At 40.5% G+C, this 13,419-nt stretch overlaps 1 protein-coding gene across 1 annotated transcript in view; it reads left to right on the forward strand.

The window, feature by feature from the left end:
• Positions 1-13,419, forward strand: part of LOC134862870 (CUB and sushi domain-containing protein 1-like) — a 343,579-nt gene that overhangs the window by 255,031 nt on the left and 75,129 nt on the right. The window contains exons 26-31 of the mRNA XM_063880971.1: positions 107-263; positions 2,385-2,576; positions 6,465-6,591; positions 7,041-7,252; positions 9,369-9,560; positions 11,687-11,825. Of these exons, the coding sequence (XP_063737041.1) occupies positions 107-263; positions 2,385-2,576; positions 6,465-6,591; positions 7,041-7,252; positions 9,369-9,560; positions 11,687-11,825 (1,019 nt within the window). The remainder of the gene's footprint in view (positions 1-106; positions 264-2,384; positions 2,577-6,464; positions 6,592-7,040; positions 7,253-9,368; positions 9,561-11,686; positions 11,826-13,419) is intronic.

Raw genomic sequence — 13,419 nt, forward strand, 5'->3', positions numbered from 1 at the left:
TTCAGTCATTTTCTCATAACTTGAACGTGGGCACATCGTTAAACATCCTGTAGAAACATTTTTGTATTCATGTTCTGTGATCCTGTTCCTGTGCTTTGATTGACAGGTGTATGATGGGGAGAACACTTCATCCCGTCTACTTGGAAACTTTACACATGATGGCATAATTGGTCTTGTCATCAATAGCACATCCAATCGCTTGTGGCTGGAGTTCAACAGCAACGCCTCTGGAACCAATCAGGGCTTCCGCCTCACATACACAAGTGAGTGGTTCCAGAAAGATTAACTCAGGGTCAACTGATTAAAAACTTGACAGCGATACTGTTTGTTTTTCCATTATATTTCCTCATACAGCCACACATGTGTACGTGTAAGCCAAAGAAAAAGCAATCCTGTCTTTCATTCTCTCTCTCACACACAAACACACACACACACACACACATTTTTTCACTTGCTCATGAGCGCAACAGAACACAAACAGTAATTTCTTACATTTTCTCATCATTGTAGTCCTTGTAAGGAGAGGTTTTTAATTGAAAACTAGAGTGGTAGTGATTGTGTTATATTGCACTCATGAATATATCCTGCATCTGTCCTGTGCCTCAGCCAAGTGATTTTTGAGTGCTGCATACCAGAACAAAATAGGAGTCATGTACTACAAAACTCTAGAGACTTGTGTTTCTCCGTCAGCAAATTACCATGCCATGTCTTTCCCTGCTGACAGCTGAGAGAGATCAACAATCAGTTTTACAAGCAATGCTGCTGGAGGTGGAGCCAAAGAGCAACAGCAGTTTACCAGCATGCAACAAAATAATTGAGCACACACTATGGTTTGCACATAAATGCTCTCTCTTTTTCTCACTCTCTCACCTACACACACACACACACATCTTATGAGCTTTAAAGAGAGTCTGTTAAGAAGGCAGGACCAGCTGTTGGGTAAGTCAAGGTGGCTGTTAGAGAAGCATTTATCTGCAAGTCATTAAAAAGAAGGTGAGAAAGTGACACAGCTGAAGTGGAAGAATTGCTGGACGGAGAGACAGGCATATAAAGGTAGATGGTGTACGGATACTAGATGGATGCTCTGTACGTCAGTTAAAACCATTACACAGACGTTAGTCCGCAAGTCGTTAAACTGGAGGTGACACCTACTACAACGGATGAGCGGATAGATGCATAAGAGAGATTGATAAAGGGTTTACTCAGAAGAAAAGACAGAGAAGCATCTGATCCAGAGAGACAGCGATGCTTTCTTAATTAGTGTCAGGGCTTTGAGTAAATCTGCTTTAATACTGTACAGTGTTTGAGGCCATTCTAGTGGAGTAATAAGAGTTCAAACATCTGTTCAAGACATTAACAAGAAAGGTTGTCAGAAATGAGATGCATCTGTTTCACTGAAGTGGATGCAGGGCGGGATAGACAGCAAGCACGCCTTACAGAGCAAGATAGCTAAAAAGTTGCCGGCTTTGTAAAAAACGTTATTACAGAGCTTTATGGAGGAGTTAACTTATTGGACAATGAGTGCAGTCAGATTTGATTTCCAGAAATAATAGATAATATGTATTGTTTTTAACATAATCGCATCACTCAACAGTCAAGATGATTGGTGGAGGTTTTATTTAATCAAATATTCATCGCTATGTTAAAGTGGTTGTTGTCCAAGGCTGCTACAATGTGTAAATGAAAGGTCATTTAAATCTTAAATATAGGTTTAATTGGAGTATATTTGTAGTAAGTTGTCATGTCAGAGGTTGGGCTTCTATACTCTAAGCCAAACATGTTGAAACAGCAGTTTATGATAGTGACTGATTCGCTGTTCATTCTCCATTGCATAGCAACTCAAGACGGTCATAAGAGGCTGATGTAAGGGAAAGAAAAGCGTGTCGACATTTCTGTTCTTTGTTTTTTCAAACCAAACTTTTCTGTTCTTTGTTATCTTCAAAACAGGCAGCCGTCCCTCGCAGTGTGCTCGTTCAAGTGAACAGTATATTTGTGCTTGTGTGGGATGGGAAATTATCTTTTGATGTTTTCCCACAGTTCCATATAGAAAGCACATTTCCAATCCAGAAATATAATCGCTTTGCTGCTCACTACACATCTTAATATCTCTCAGAAAGGGGAGAAGCCCTTCCTTTTTCATAGAAACAAGCATAGGCGTAGACTCTCACAGCAGCTCTCAAATATGGTTTCAGCATTAACAGTGAGCGTTAAGCTTTGCATCTCTGCAGAAGTAGTGGGATTCAGGAGGAAAACACTGACCTTATGTCCAGAACGGCGCTGAATCACCCTGTTTATGTATGCAACGTTAGCTCACTGCATTGACAGAAAGACCTCATTTGTATGCCTGTGCTTCTCTCTGTTTGTGTTTGCGTGTCTCTTTCTAGGTTTTGACCTAGTACGCTGCGAGGAACCAGGTGTCCCTAGTTATGGCTATAAGACGCAAGACGACGGCCATTATGCCAACACCTTTGTCCTGTACTCCTGCAACCCTGGATACAGTCTCTATGGCACCAGTACACTGACCTGCCTGAGCGGAGACAGACGTGTCTGGGACAAACCACTTCCTTCCTGTATCGGTTAGTATGCCACCTCATGTGTAGGTTCTACGTACATCAATAATTTAAAACTACAAGGTCTGAATTATTAACCGTCTATTCAATGAGAAACATAGCTGGGGAAAAATCATGTTTTTTTCTAAGCTCCGGCAAGAGCTTGATGATTCAAAAGAGGGAGTTGGCGAACAAGGGATTGAGCCCGTGCAGCTGAAGGCTTGAACAGAGGCCATGGGAACTGATTCAACGCTCTATTCATGGTGGCACTGATACACCTGCGAGTAAAAACATTTCTTGCTGATCCATCAACCGGCGCACACAAAACTATCTGAGCGTGGACAGCAGGATGTCAGCGGGCATGAGATTTGAGTGGTCCAGGCCTCTCTGTACTTTAAGGATGGCATGCTTCAGGTGCAGAAATAGGGGATGACTGAATTGAACTGTGATAAATGTATAATGTACGCAAGGCCACTTTCTTGTCCCCTGAAGGTGCTCAAGTATTTTATGCCAAGCTTTTGACAGAAGCCTTAGCTTTCGCTTTTATTCTGGGTATGCACAATAAATAGAATAGCCCATCTGGAGAGGATGGCAGTAAATGATGTGATGAAAACCATATTGATTCATCTGAAATTGTTGAGTAGAACTTTAAGACTGGAGTCAAAGTGAAGCCATATGCACTTTAGTGTTCAAACCCAACATTGAATGACTGCATTTGAATGTCCAAAAAGTTATCATATTGTTCTTAATTTCCTTAGCTTGCATGCTTTAAAGTCAATAAAGTATGTAGCGGTACTTCCACCAGGAGATATTCAAATGTTGTCGTATAAGATTAACCAATATCAACTGTGATGAAAGAACACATCATGATTGAGAAAGCTATTATTGAGCATGAACAGGGTTATGATAAGAAGTTCCCGAAAGCATCGCTTAATAGTCAGCCATCGACGTGACTTCGGCTCTGCATTCCCACAATATCAGCTTTTATTTTTCAGACCATGAAACTGAGGGGAAAAAAGGTTTATTTTCTGGCATTCCTCGAATATGTTTGAATATTTCATTGGTTTTAAGGTAGATAATCTGCCACAGGGCAGTTTTAGCTTTAGTTGGCACTTGGCAGCTGTTAATTAAGCTGGAGAGGAGTTTGCCAAACAATTCAGGTGCTTTGACACGCTGTTTTTCCCTTTTGCTTATGGACCTGTAAAATTATATTTGTGCTTTAGCCACAGCTTGTACAGCTGGCCATTATGATTCCTTATTTTGATTCACTAACCACCAGTGAAGCATGAACTCCACATTTGTGTGTTTGTATTGTTCCTAGCTTTCGAATCCCTAAAGCAGATTCACAATTTTTGAAGTCCATAATTCCTACTTTCCCAAAAATATTGTGTGGTTTTGCATATTTTAAAAATGAAAGCACTTACCTAAGTATTTTTTACCTTGCTGAGTAGATGCAGGCACTTGGCACATGTTAATTTGGAATTCCCTCCTGCTACATACAAAGCCTTGTGTCTCTCTAACCTGCCAGCACACCGGAACTCTCTGAGGTGGGACAGGGCCTGATGTGGTTGCTAATGGCAACTAAGAAGAAAGTGTGTGCATAGATGTGGGGTGAATGCATTTATGTGGGTGTGAATGAGTGTGTGTGTTTGGTTGGATGTGTAAAAATGGAAGTGTGTGTGTGTCCCTGTGTACCGCTGCAGTCAGTCATTAATTTGTGACTGCTCTGTCGCTGCCTTATTTCAGATGAGCCAGCAACCAGGAGAATGCTCTGGTGGAGCCCCGGGATAACTACCTCTATAGCTACCTTTGTGTCCTCCTCCTTTGTCTGTCTGCTGGGGCGTTCATCTTTCTGTCTCCCCCTTGTCTGTCTGGCTCAGTTCCATATCTGCATGTTCTAGCATGGAGATGAGGAGATGGTTTTGCCTCCGGCTGTTTCTATACCGTCTTTCTCTCGCTGTCTCTCCCACGTTGAGTCAAACAGAGTTGTGGTCTCCTTCTTATTCTTTTTGACGTTTACTATTCATGCAGTGAACCTGTCTATCTTTTTCTGTATATCTGGGTGCCTGTTGTTCTCTCTTTCTATTTCTGTGCCAGGAAATTGCAGGTGTGTTTGGGCCCAGGCTTACTATACAACTGTTTTTTTGTGCCTTGTATCCTCTCTTCCTGCAGTTCAAGATAAAACATAGTAGAGTAGTTATTTCCTTTCCTTAGTGCGTGTGCTTGGTAAAGTGCTTTCAAGTATGCTTTTGACTATGTACGTGTTTGTTATTTGATATCTCCTTTGTGTTTGTGTTTACAGGTGAATGTGTTTTTGTGAGCATTCTGCCGAGGGTAATACAATAGCAACGGGTTGTCATATTATTGTAGATTGCAGAGCTGAGTTAATGGTGCCCTCTTAAGTCACACAAACTTACCATGCACTCACTGATATGAAGCCTCCCCTATACAAAACTGTTTTCTAATCTGCAGCGATATGGCTGCTCAGCGGGCTGCCATGTACTTCCATGATGAGTTCAAATCTGCTTCCAGGCTTTTTCCCTGCATCCTGCTATCTCCCCTGTTCCTCGCCACTGAAGACAATACAACAATAACATTAAAAGACCGTCCTCTCTTGTGCAATAAACTGCTTTTTTCTTGAACTTGAACTCTATTGGGAGTTCCTTAGAGGGAAAACAGCCATTAAAGTTATTCACAACCCATAAAAGTGTATAGCAGGAGCTTGGATAATTCAAGGTTGATTTAGGGATTCAAGGCCTTTTTAAATGGATTCTCATTTAACTCAACCTTCACATCCCAGGATTATTTACAGGAAAGTAATCACCTCTTATAGAGATATGGAGATGAGCTAAAATTGTAGAAGGGCTGCAGAGAAGACGAGAAGAAATACCATACAGAGACTCCAAAATGCATCCAGTCCTGAACACAGTCGACCCAAATAGACTCTAAAGAACTGAAAAACAACAATTATTAAACATGATATGCAATAGAAGGAAGGTTGATGTTCCCTAAGCAAAAAGAAAGTTGGATACAGAAAACGTACAGAGCCATGGTCAGCTGGAACTCATGTTGGTGCATATGAAGAAGAGAGTTCTTTAGATGGTTTCAAACTTTTGCAGAAAGAAGCTCTGCATTTCCAAAATTATATTTGAAATGGCTCTGTGTGTATGTACAACTTGTATAGTTATTTTTGTGTTTGGCTTAAGGTTGGGTGAAAGCAAATTTCTTTTCATTCCTCTTGGTTATTAATTAGATAAGATAAAGTCCTATCCATTAACTGTGACTCCAGTTTATGGCATCCTTTTTTTTTTTACAAAGCCTACCGATTTCCCTGATTGTGACTTACATTATGAGCTGTGAATACTTTTTACTGAGAGAGTGACTGTAACAAAAGATAAACATTAACAAATCATCCAAAAGAGCAAGAATTATACTAAACCTTTTACAAATCGGGTTATCTTTTTGTTCAGATCCACCATGGCAACGCAGGTGAATTTGCCTAACGTAATAGGATTTGTTTTCTTTATAAGGTCACCTTATAAAAAGTCGATTCAGGGACTCATAGTCTCCGATACAGTTAAAATGTCTTTTTTTATTCAATAAAGTGGATTTTATGGCCGAGCTGTTGCTGCAAGTTCCAACAATAACTACAGCAGAGTTTTTTATTCGTAGTAACCCTGTGGCAATCCTTGAGAATATGAGTTTATCCTTACGTTGTTTAATGCTTTGATGCTCCTGCTGTATTTGCTATGTCCAGGTAAATGTGTGTAGTAGGTGTAGTAGTGTTATACGTGACAGTTTGTTGCTTTGGTAATGATTTGATGGATACTTTTTAAAGGACATAGATAAAAAGAGGTGAAAACCTATGGAATGTGGTTTTCTTGTGATGTTCATCCTTTTGTCTCCTGATTCTAGCCGAGTGTGGAGGTCACCTAACTGGAGCAGTTTCTGGACGGATACTTTCTCCAGGATATCCTGCTCCGTATGACAACAACCTCCACTGCACCTGGACTATAGAGGCTGACACGGGCAAGACAATCAGGTGATCATGATGCACTGAAGCTTCTTTGAGTATGATGATGTCCTGCAGATTGTCATTAAAGGAATCTAGGACTACGACCACAACTATTCTAACACGTATTTGCAGTATTGCTTTGCTCTGGCCGAGAGCAGGTTAGCTAACTGTCTTCACAAGGACTTTAGACTTTAACACTTACAGGCCTGTCAAGTAATGATACATCCACTAATTATAGATAAATGCTCACTGTCAAAGCCGCTGCTGTGTAGGAGAGCACACCACATTAGTCATTATGCCATCACTGTGTTTCTTAACACATTGTGGCCACTGCTGTGTGATCTGTCTATCCTCAACCTCGGCTTCATTTTTATTTTATGGTCGACTGGATTTGGGTAAAACTCCTGAATAAGGAACAGGTGTTAATGTTTGCATTGAATCTCTGATCTCCTGTGTAATGTGTGTGTTTTCCTCAGCCTCCACTTCATTGTCTTTGACACTGAGGTCGGCCACGATATCCTGAGAGTTTGGGATGGTCCATCTGGGCCGTCAGACGGGGGGATCCTGTTGAAAGAATGGTCAGGCCCAGCCTTACCTGAAGATATCCACTCAACTTTCAACATACTCACACTGCAGTTTGATTCTGATTATTTCATCAGCAAGCAAGGATTTTCTATACAGTTTTCCAGTAAGTTATCTTATCGTCGAATGACTGAAAAACATAAAGAAATGCACAATTATTTTACTGAATTAATGATTTGGATGGTCTGTCTCCCTCTACACCCATCATCCATGTATGATGGAAAAACATTTACTGAATTAGCAATTAATTAAGCTAGTTAATAAGCTCATCCCACTAATAGTTTCTTAATTGTTATATAAACCTCATTTATATTAGCTGTAGGAAAATTAATCTGCAATTTACGCAGCATTTAACACGATTTCTGAAAAATCTTGAGCCAAAGAATCAAATGAGAATGAAATGTAATTTCTCACTCTCTGGGGCCGAGGTTCACAAAGTGAAGAGCCCCCCAGAGACCTGGTGCTCAGCTTTGGTTGCATCCCACAGATATGGAAACAACAAGCTCATTTTTCTCAGGTTACCTAGATGTTTAGCAGCACTGGTATATAATAATCAAGGATATTGATACATTTGAATACTAATATAATAACGTGCAATGGGTTATTTGTATAGGCTAAGGAACTATTCGTTCATTTTTAAGGTTAGAACTATGAATCTCAGTATTTAAAAAGGTTTAGATCTTTTTATCATTTCCAGAAGGGTAAACTGGACATTAACTGTTCCCCTTGGTTGCATGTGTGGCCTTTCCTGTTGAGCCACTGGATCCTGAGTCCTCTTAGAGTCATTGGCCATCGTCACTGCCATCCACCGTAGCAGCAAAATCAATCAGAGGCATACACTCATATACACTTTAAGAAGTGCTTATTCACATGCATGCATGCACACGTACATTCATGTTCATGTTCTTCTAAATCTTCTCTATAGCAGTTATTTACAGCACAACTCTTGCACAACCCCATACTGTACACCTCCAGTCGCTCTGTTTGTATGAATCTGAATGCAAAGCGGCACACACACTCCAACACACACATCTGTAAGAACTTTTTTTAAAGAGATGCATACATCCAGTCATAAATATTTGCCTCCAATGCTTTCTGTCCCTCACTGTTATTCTCAATCTCTCCCTCGTGTTTGTTTTTTGCCCTGCTCCCTTTATTTAAAACAATAAATATTTGCACTCACAAACATGCTAATCACAGCACTGTTATTCCATTACTATGGTAATGACTCTTATATTTAACCCAATGTTGATTTACTAAAGCAAAGATAATGGTATTTGCCACCACGAAGATTTATTTAAAGCAAGGCTGTGTGAATTTATTGAGGAGGGGTTTTTTTTTGGTGGGGGGTGTAATGTAAATACACATTTCCTTCTAGTTTTTCTCTAATTTGATCCCACTTTTTACACTTTCTGTGTCCTGGTTGGTAAAAAAAAACGTGTAAACTAAAATAATATAATACATGTGATGTTATTATTCTATGTTAGGCTGTCCTCAAGCTAATGGAATATTAATGCAAAAGATAACATATCTGTTTGTAAGGATTGTAATTCAGAAGGCTGCTCCCACAACCGTGTTGGCCAGAGCTCTAGCTAATATTTGATATGACATTACATAAACATAACTCTCAAGAAAATGTACAGGCCTAAAGACAAAAAGGTATTATAGTATTCCAGTTGTTCACAGGAAGACCAACATATGAAGAAACCTAAAAAAATTGAATTCTGGTTAGCACATTTAATTTTTCTTACACAGAAAGATGTTTCCTGCCAACACTCAGCCCCTAAAAGGCACTGGTTTCTAGAAGGAAAAAAAAGGATATATATTTTTATTTTTTATTATTCTTTTGACTTTGTACTTGCCTTTTAGAACCTGATTGATTTTATGATGGAAACACTCTAGTCAATTCAAACAGAAATTAAAACCCAATAGCTGTAACCCCCCACACACAGGCGCTGATTGTTGTGAATCCTTTAGAAGCACACAGCTTACCCTAAGGGGGAGCCACTAATTAAACAACAAACAAAGACCACATTTCATTGCACCTAAAGGAACTTATCATTTAGTCTCTAACTGGTCAGATAAAGTTCTCACTTTCCAGCTAAACCTTGCTATCTTCAACAGTAAGAATATGCTAAGAGTATAAGTGATAGTATTGATTGTCTCCTTCAACCAACAGTAGGTCAATAACTGTCTCTCCATATCTGTCTCACTTCCTCCAGCCACTACAGCAACTACCTGCAATGACCCAGGCATCCCTGTGAATGGTTCTCGGTATGGCGACAGTAAGGAACCTGGCGACAGTACGACCTTCCAGTGTGATCCAGGCTACCAGCTGCAAGGCTCTGACACCATCACATGTGTACGGATGGATAACAGGTTCTACTGGCAACCTGACCCCCCAACGTGTATCGGTAGGTGAACTTTTATCTGTAGATAACCGACTTTCAAACTGAGATTAAATACAATTTATAAAATGATACCGTGCTCTGACAGTAATGAGTTGGAGACTTCAATGTCATACTGCACATTAAAAAAGGGAGACTAAATATGGATATTAAGATTTAAGATAACGTCCATTTGAAGCTCCAATGAATACATCAAACAATGAAAGAGCAAGTGCAGAGCCTTTTTGGAGGAGGAATGATCCAAATGTGTATCTTAAATCTCAAGTGTAGAGAGCAAACAACAAACAAGCTCCCTGTGTTGTTCTGCCACATCTGATACACCGCTCTGAAGGCCCAGCCACTGAGGCTTGCTGGTGAGAGGATCTCCAATCCCAAATGATGCTGCTGCCAGAGCGGCCGATTCATTCTGGCTGCTCGGTCTTTAAGATCAGGGAGAATTTGAACAGGTGCTGGAGGAACTAAGGTTTGGATAAGTATTCAGCAGTGTTGCTGTGGACCACACACACATTCAGAAGAGGAGAGGTAGGGTGGGAATGACGCAGGAAACTGTAAAAGGGTTGCTGTTTGAAAGCTTTGAAAAAAAACAATGCTTTTTTTTTTCTCTTTTTCTCTATCATCAAAACCATCTGGCCCACCTGCTGCTTGTAACCCAGAGAGTTTCCGCTTCCCACTCCACACCTCATTCACACACTTGTGCTGCAGTTCTTTTCATTTTCTCTCCCACTTTTGGTCGGTCTTTTTCTTTATCAGCTCCTTCTGACATACTTGACTCTCTTCTCTTAAAGAAGGAAGGAGGGGAAGCCTTTCTTTCTTGAGAAAGTACGGGAAAAGCACAGTCAGTGCAAGTAGAAGATGATATCTGTAATGCAGCAAGAGCCCTTCAGTGTCCTCACCGTGCAAGCTGAAAATCCCATTTTAGTGCAAGAGAAGCTCGTAGCACATCCCTGACCACACTTTCTATCCAGTAGTTTGATGCTGCTAACTACTGTACATGCCTTTTTATGGTGACAAATACATGATGTTGTTTATCCTGATTCACTGCTGCATCCAGTCCAATTGTCTTGCACATTGTCTTAGATAGATGAGGAAAATCACCAGGTATAACCATAAAGATGCGGTGCTGCTGGATTTTAGTTTCACTATGCAGGAGCCACGATGAGGTATAACTTAAGTAACATCTGACATTTGCATTTTAGAAACATTAGCAAGCCGAGCAATATTCCTGCAACATCTAGCCCCGTGTCGACCCAGGAGCTCCCTTTATGTCGCCTTCCCCTCTCGTTATCAGCCAGCCGCGCTGGGAATTCCTAGAGCACGGTCGCCTTGTAGCCACGCCTGGGAAACACATTATGCTGTGATCCTGATATTCCCTCTGACTCTTTACCAGTGACCTCACGTTTGGTGCGACTGTAGATAAAATGTAGGGTGTAAATCTTTTGTGTTTTAGCTTAGCCTAAGCGTGCGCTTCCCTCTCCTGCACTCTCACCTCGGGGGGTGAATCCCTGGGTGTTCAAACGGCTCCTCAGATTAAACCAACATTACACCCAGCAGTCTGGAGCGTGAGTGTGTGTGTCTGTGAGTGATTTGCAACTATTAATGCCTTTGTTTACCTCTATTTCAGGGTTGATAATCCGCTCACACCCACCTGCCACCCCCAAGACACCTCTCCATGTTTCAAATCCTTTCTTCACATCACCAAATTGCTGCTTGAATGCATCTCTCTGTCTCTCTTGCCAAAATCTCTCTCCTGCTTTCTGGCTTGTTGCGGGATAACAGGACCGCTAGGGGTGATTCTCTCCGCTAACTACCCCCAGCCTCACACTTTGTCTAAATCTCACAGTCTCTCTCTATCTCCTTTTTGCTCTTTCAACCTCTTCAGCTACCTGTGGAGGTTATATCAACGTCCCATCTGGGAGTCATTTTGTCTCTTCTAACCAACCTCTGCCATACTTCCCATCGCTAACTAACTCTCTTCCACTATGCCTACCTGTGGGGGCTATATGTGTGGTCAACCAGGAGTGATTCTCTTTCCAAATTACTCCAAGGCCAATGCTGCGTAATCATCTTTCTTTTTCTCGTTCTCTTTCTACCTTCTCCTCTCTGTCTCTCTCTCACTATTTGTCTGTCTCCAGCGACTTGTGGGGGTAACGTCAGCGGCCCCTCAGGAGTAATTCTGTCTCCTAACTACCCCCAGCCTTACCCCGCTGGGAAAGAGTGTGATTGGAGAGTCAGGGTCAACCCTGATTTTGTCATTGCTCTCATCTTCAAAAGGTAAGCTAAATGTAAACCCTGTCTCTGTATCTATGTATTCACTGTCTGCCTCTCTGATATGTGTTCTTAAGCTTTACACCAGGAACGGGGCTTATCTGTGCTTGTAGAAACACTGCAACACATTTTTTTTAGCAATGTATTTATAGTTTAGAGTTTCCTCTGGGAGTTGAGACTTTCCTCTCTTGTATTTGCTCTTTAAAAAGTGGTCCATGTTTTTGTGGCGGAAGACTTAGATGCATCAGGAGGGAGGTGTCTGAATATTAATCATTAAAAGAACGGATTGCTTTATGACAAACCCGTGCTGATTAAAAATTGTTTTGGTGTTGAAGAAGTATTGCTAATAGATTACAAATAGTATTACAATAAAAGAAGGAGGATAAAAGGTCAACAGCACCGTGAGTTTTTCCTGGATTTTAATGCTGCAACACATCAGAGCCGAGCGCTGATCTCACTCATTAAATACATGTTTAATTAGTTGATCCAAATACCTGAGAAATCCTAGCACATTTTTAAACTTAAAGATTTACAGGTTTATCATTGCATTGGTTTTTAAACTTGTTTTTCTCCTGGCTTAAATTTAAAAATGTATTAGCCTCCATGGACTTTGTTTGATGAGTTTAGTTAGAGTAGACATTTCATGCCTCACTGTGTCCCATCAGGTTCAGTTCAGTTTAATGTAAACTAACACTCAGTTATGGATCATTAAGGTAACGAATAAACCCGTTTGGGTCAGGAACAGTTAATCCATCTGAGAATCGGCATTAAAATCCACTAACAAAACTATCTTAACTTAGTGTTGGGTTGTGGTGAGGATTCTGTTGGTGCTTTTGACCGCCTTAATCTCTCAAGTTCTTTTTTTTTTTGTTCAGGGCAAATTTAGATCCTATTTCCTATGAATCATTGAAGACCAGATTAATAATGTGAGAAAATACAATTTCAAGAACTTTTGCCACCATATGTTGGTGGCCTTGATTTGGAGAGTGATATTCAGGAATAAGTGAAAAGTGATTTCTCAGTGTTTTGTTTTTTGCTAATAGGGCTGTGTTTATTTACATGTCACGTCCTGAGTGCCTCAGTGGTGAATATTTTTTCCAGTCACAGTGGTTAGGGGCTTATGACTAAGGCGAAAATGAAGATTGGAGTTTCACTGATAAAAGCAAAGCGGACTTTCTCCAGATAGCCAAAGGAGAAAAAATGACCCAATTTTGGCTTGATGTTTTTCAGCTGGAAAGATAAAGATAATACAAAAAAAGTATTTTACTAAGTTTGCAGGATTGCTCTTAATTTGAATTCAAGTCTTAACAGACACATGAGGTCATGAGAGGTTATGCTGTTGTCCCATTGTTGGCTCTGTGCGATCTTTATGTTCTTGACATTTAGTAGCTTTAGAATTCAGACAAGGATGTATCACTAATGCAAAAGGTATTAGCACGGATCATTTTAGTGCTTTGTCAGTGCCAAAAGGGCTTATGTGCAGTTAAGCCCATTCTGTAGCAGATAGATACACAGGGCTTAAACATGAGCATTCGTTATATTTATTTGAACTTTGTTTTTGTTTTTTTACTTCAAAAAGTCCTGTCTCTCCAAATGTCAG

The sequence above is a fragment of the Eleginops maclovinus genome, chromosome 4 (genome assembly GCF_036324505.1).
Source record: "Eleginops maclovinus isolate JMC-PN-2008 ecotype Puerto Natales chromosome 4, JC_Emac_rtc_rv5, whole genome shotgun sequence".
NCBI classification, from domain to species: Eukaryota; Metazoa; Chordata; class Actinopteri; order Perciformes; family Eleginopidae; genus Eleginops; species Eleginops maclovinus.